This window comes from Mus pahari, chromosome 8, assembly GCF_900095145.1.
Source record: "Mus pahari chromosome 8, PAHARI_EIJ_v1.1, whole genome shotgun sequence".
Taxonomy (NCBI): Eukaryota; Metazoa; Chordata; class Mammalia; order Rodentia; family Muridae; genus Mus; species Mus pahari.
Window position 1 is genome coordinate 43,177,350 of NC_034597.1, and position 5,883 is coordinate 43,183,232.

At 51.6% G+C, this 5,883-nt stretch overlaps 1 protein-coding gene across 5 annotated transcripts in view; it reads left to right on the plus strand.

Moving 5' to 3' along the window:
* Nucleotides 1–2,744: 2,744 nt before the first annotated feature.
* The window catches only part of Arhgef40 (Rho guanine nucleotide exchange factor 40), a 20,435-nt gene continuing 17,296 nt past the window's right edge, over nt 2,745–5,883 (plus strand). For 2 of the 5 annotated variants that reach the window (XM_029541968.1, XM_029541969.1), the window contains exons 1-2: nt 2,803–2,951; nt 5,330–5,527. In XM_029541968.1, coding sequence (XP_029397828.1) covers nt 2,949–2,951; nt 5,330–5,527 — 201 coding nt within the window. In that variant the 5' untranslated portion in view covers nt 2,803–2,948. Of the gene's footprint in view, nt 2,952–5,329; nt 5,528–5,883 lie in introns of all 5 variants that reach the window. The other 3 variants (XM_029541970.1, XM_029541966.1, XM_029541967.1) reach the window with 3 other exon arrangements.

Consider the following 5,883-nt stretch of genomic DNA (forward strand, 5'->3'; position numbering starts at 1 on the left):
AAAAAAAAAAAAAAAAAAAAAAAAAAAAAAAAAAAAAAAAAAAAAAAAAGGTAATGGAAAAATCACACCAAATACAGCCAATGCAATATGTATTTATTCCTGTCCTAAAACAACTAACATTTGATACCTAGTTTCCTTGAAAGGTGCTAACAAGAACATATTCCTTCATATCTGACCCTAAAACTCCCCTTTATGGTCCTCCAGTTTCCTCTTGACTGAGGTACAGAACTGAAGCAGGACCCTTACCACAGCTTCTGCTCAGGTGGCTAAGGATTAGTTGGCACCCCAAAGCACCAACCCTCTCTGCATGGCTGGTATGTTGCAGCTCATTACCTAGGCAGTGCACATTACATACAGTTGTTTCTTCTGCCTCCACCCCCCCCACACACACACATTAGGGTAACTGCATACACAGCTTCTCCATTGCAACCATACAGAACACTTCTTAGGAACTGGTTTAACTATTATTCTATACCAAGTCTAGATAGAAGTGGACTTTCTTTCTCCTTTGGCCCACAGAGACACATTTACCACTTTGAGACACTCAGCACTATTACAAAAGCAACATTAATATATTAATGGGACAGTGAGGCGGTAGAAAAGGTGGTATATATAATATAATAAAGTTCTTGTATGTACTTTGACAGCGAAAGTACTATAACTTACAACTTGGTTACAAGTGAAAACCTGGAGTCAGACAGCTGGGCACAAGCCCTGGCTTTCCCATGTACTGTACAGCATATGCAAAGTTACATCATTTAATTAAAATGAAATGTCTCTTTTTATGAAATATATAGGAATTTGCTAGGTTCCAAAGAACTCGAAATATATAAACCACATTGAAAAGTATCTGCGATGCAGGAGAGGGCCTATTAGCCTGGTATCTTCTCGGTCTCTGCTTTATGCTTATCCCTCCACATCACCTACCAAAGAGCACACACCAACTCAGACTGCAGTGTATGCAATACAACGAGCCAACGCAATATTTATTTATTCTTATCCTAAAACAACTAACATTTGCTACTGGTAGGTAAGAGATCCCTATGGAGAAAGGGCTATTAACCACTGTAAGCACACACCATGTACTGAAACTCATGGTAAGAAGGGATAACTTATATCTCAGAACCTAAATCCAAACTCCCAATTCAAAGCTTTTGAATGGATCTTTTTTCCCCATGGTGTATGTTTATATCCCACTGCCTAGCTGTGGGTGTCCCTGGATTCTACTAAATGATTTGAGCATAAGGAATGTTACGCTCCAATAAGGGAAGATTCAATCGTTCCAGACTGAGAATGCGTGAACTAGATTTGATGAGTAAGGTTCACAGAACATCCTCTGAAAAAGTTTCCCTAGAAGGCCTCTACAGTCTGCTGCTGGGCAGTATTTACCGGACAGACACCAGGGGGTAGTAAAATCTCACTCTCTTGACTTCTGGTCATTAGTGACAAGGAGACTGAAGTCTTCCTTAACTGGAAGATTGGAGATAGCTCCACAGTTCTTAAACGATTGGTCACAGGGTTTTCCCTGCTCGAGATTCCTTTTTGACCCTATGAACCAGAGGGCTCGTCTCATCCCCATGAATTAAGTTTCTCCCTTCTCCAGACCCACAGGAAAGGGGGCAGAATGTAGCATCCTAAGATGAAAAGAGCCTGCCACTGAGGCCTTTCCCTCTCCTCCTGCTCCAAACCTCATCACTGTATCCACTACCACACACATAAACTTTACCCTCTAACAGCAATACTGACACCTTCATAACCACTCTGGGAAATGAGTACCTTTCAGATCGCCTCCCAAATGTCCACCTTTTGGACCAGCCTGTGACTCAGAGACAGGCAAGGCAACCCCTTGATGTGCTGAGGTTCCTCAAGCCCTTATGAGAGACCCCACCTGGCCTTCACTTTCCATGTAGATACTCGCAGTTTGTCGGTGGAGCAAAAGGGGTGAGGCTAAAAAAATAAATAAATAAAGGAACCTAGCCCCTTTTGTTTGAAGTGTAAGATAATATAGTCACTACCAAAAGCCCTAGCATATGGGCCACTATCGCCCTGCAACAAGAAGGAAAGATCTGACATCAGTACCAAAGCATGGGGTCTAATTCGGGAACTGTTGCCTCCCCTCCTCTTTCGGCAGAGCAACAGGGGAATAAGGTACAGAAAAGGGCAAAGGCAGCGTGGAGCAACTCCGCAAACGTCCCCAGACCCTACAGAGGAATCCTGATCCCAGGGCCCTGGCCTCTCAGCCGTGACACATACTCCCCCACCCCACATGCCAAGCCTTTACTTCGTAATTCCCCTCATCCCCCGCCCTCCCCAGGCTGCACACAGGAGCCCATTGTAGTCGCATGGAGACTTGAGACCCAAGAAGGTGGAAGGGGAAGAAGGGCGGGCAAACGCCCAGGGCTTGGGGGAATACCCTAATTTCCCGGCCTTCAGCCCTACCTAAAGGGAACCAAAACCTGGGCCCCGGGACCTTGCCAAGCCCTGCCACGGACCGGAGACGTGTCATGGACCCTAGAGATGGAAGAAGGCTTTTGGCCGCCGGGCAACCTGGGACCTAGGCGGGTCCCCTGCAGGGTCCCGAGCGGAGGCTGAAGTGATCCCGCAGAGCGAAGAAGACGCGGGAAACCCGGGGCGTCCTCAGCTGGGCGGTTCTCGGAGGGGGCGGGGCGGACTGGCAGCAGACAGCCAGGGGAGCGGAGGCGAGGCTTGTGGCCAGGGTTGGGGGGGCGTCTCGGCTGGGGTCCCGGGCTGGGCGGGGCGGTGCAGGCGGCCGTCTCGGCCCTCCCTGGCGGGGCCCCCGCGGCCTGGGCTGCCGAGCGAGCGGGGAGAGCCGCGGTCGCAGCGCGAGTTGTCCTGCAGCTAGACCCGGCGAGACTGAGCGCCCGGAGGGAGGCGGTGGCTCACCCGCCCCGCCCGCCCGAGAGTGGGACTCCTCCCGTCGCCGAGCCATGGTGAGTCCCGCGAAGCACCCCGGTGCCCCCTCGGCCTTCGCGCAGCCCGCTCCGGGCCCCCCAGCCCCGTGCCTTCTGTGCCCGCTAAGCGCTGCTCCGCGCTTCGGAGACTCTCCACACTCCCATCCCCCCTTCTTTTCTTCGATCTGCGGTCCTGCTGCCTGCTCAGTCCCTACCGAGTATTGCGGTGACCCTTTCTTTCTTCTGTGCCACCTCCCCATCCTTCGATGGTCTTTGCACACATCTCACCCCCGGTCTTCTTGGTCCTGCCCAGTCTTCTTTTGCTGAGTTTTCCCTCCCCCTCCCTATCCCAGTTTTTCACTCCTGGAGACCCTCTGCGAGTTGGTCTGGCAGCAGCCCTGGAAAGGGCACTGTCCTGGGTCATGAGAACTGACCTGCCTGGAACCACCATTTTCCATCCCTGTCCCCAAACCCGGTGAGATGGGCCCACCCATCCGGCCCTGAGGGACTAGCCACAGCTGTGGCTGGGCCAGGGCCAAAGGGCATGTCCAAAGGGAAATTCCCTCACAGAAAGGGGGCTGTTTGGGGATGGGTAGGAGGTGTTCCGTAGTACCAATGGGCGTGACGTTGCCAGAGCCAAAACCATAGTTTTTGGGACAAAGTTCCCCGAGGTTCACGCAGCTGCAGGGAACTGAAGCCTGCCTCAGAGCACTGTCGCTGCAGGGCGGGATCTGGATGGAATCCTGTGCACCAAGTAGAGGCTCGGAGAGCAGCAGCTCAGGGTACCAGAAGCCCATGTCAACGGGAGTGAACACTAAGCCGGGAACTTTCCGGCCAGAAGTACTCTCAAATACTACGGCGAGGGCGCCCACTGCCCAGGCGGGTGCAGCCTATAATGCTCATTGCAGAGTGGAGGAGGGGGAGAGGCCCTGCCAGGGCAATGTCTACGGAGGGCCTGGGAAGCATCACCCTGCTCAGAGGGTTGGAGCAAGACAGGAACTAGGCCAGTGAGCGCTGACTCAGTCTCGCCCGTCTTTTGGTCCCAGCCGACCAGAGGCCTGGTGTCTTGGGCTCCTGCCCACCTCCGCCTGCTCCAGACCCCTCCTCCCCTCCTGCCGAGGCCGTTTCCTGTGGCTGCGACTCTTGTTCAGCCATGAGCTCACCGCCCCTAATGGGTTGCAGCTGCTTCGCTGCTCAGGCAGTAGCTCCCCGGATCCTAACTTCAGAGCTCAGGCCCACCCAACCTCACCCCTATCCGTCTTCCCACCCACGTACACAGTCCTGAGAACACTGAGGGTCTGTCTGCTCGCCCACACCTTGGAGCCAAGTTTGGACTCTGATAACACAGAACGCTGGTCTCTGGGGTGTCTGAATACCCTAATCTTCCCAAACAGCCGGGATTAAGCAACTCTGGCTGGAGAGATTTCAGAGTAAACTAAGTAATTTTTGTCTTGGGTTGGAAGCAGGACCATCTGCAATGGGCAGAGAGCTAATGAATGCAAAGAGAGGTAGAGAGATCAAGACTGCAAAATACTCTCCTCATTTACAGCAAAGACATCTGATGAAAGGAACTTAAGCCATCTTGAAAGAGATAAGGACATGCAAAGAAGTAGACCCCAGAGCTATTGTTTAGGAAGTGAGGTGAAGAAACGTAGCCCAATGAGTGATTCACTGAGGGAGTTGGTCAGAAAGGGACACGACTTAGTCTTTGAGACAGGTTATCAGATAGAACCCTCTGGAATTAGGAAAAAAAAAAAAAAAAAAAAAACCAAACAACTGGAATACATAGTATCAAACCACCTCCTCTCTTCTCCAAGAATTTTGGGTGTGTCTTTATCTTCTTTCAAATGGCTCCACCCAATTCACTGTGACCAATCCTACAGGTTCTGGGAATGGAAGAAAGGGATGCTATAAAGGCCTGGGATGGCCACAGTCTTCTTCCTTCCCACCTATCAACCAACCATCTCTAGGATGCAGTAGTTTGTGAGTGGGCATACCTCTACTTATAATAAAGGTATATGGATGGTGAGCTCAGGAGAATCCGTTGGCAAGTTGGCTGTGTAGAAACCCCATACCCAACCCCATCCACTGAGAATTCTTAAGCATCAGATGCGTTCAGTGGCCCCCAGCCTGTCTCTTTCCTCCTGGGATACAGTCACCTCAATTCACAAGTGCCTAGAACAATCCTAACCAGAGTCGTTTATAACGAGTTCTCAGAGCTTAAATGTGAAGCCATGGTAAGCCTGTGTGTGCTGACTGGCCAGGCCCCTCCTACCCCTGGGCTCATTCAGCCAGCATTTTCTGATTACTCACTGTGCACATATGATATGAGACATAGCTGTCTGCAGACCGGCCAACTCCCAAGGAGCCATGCTTAGAATGTCTAGGTGTCTATAGCTCGGTGTTGTCTCTACCAGGAGCCTGAACCAGTGGAGGACTGTGTGCAGAGCACGCTTGCTGCCTTGTACCCACCCTTTGAAGCCACAGCCCCAACCCTGTTGGGCCAGGTGTTCCAGGTGGTGGAGAGGACGTACCAGGAGGATGCGCTGAGGTACACGCTGGACTTCCTGGTACCCGCTAAACACCTGCTTGCCAAGGTCCAGCAGGAAGCCTGTGTGAGTGGCTGTCAACCCTTTTCTGCCAGGCTAATTTCCTCCAGCTTAGAGACACAGTCTTACCAATACCGTTCTCCCCAGGAGCCTTTAGGTCTCATTTGCCTGACCCCCCATGATGGTGACTACTCACATACTAACAGTCTGCAAGGGCATTCATTTTCCTTTAAGTTGACCCTTAACAAATATTGACTCCCCCCAAGAGACCCTGACTTTTCTGGAACAAGTCTCAAATAATGCCTCCTCGTGGGTATCTTAAAACACTCCCTCAGAGCCGGGCGTGGTGGCGCACGCCTTTAATCCCAGCACTCGGGAGGCAGAGGCAGGCGGATTTCTGAGTTCGAGGCCAGCCTGGTCTA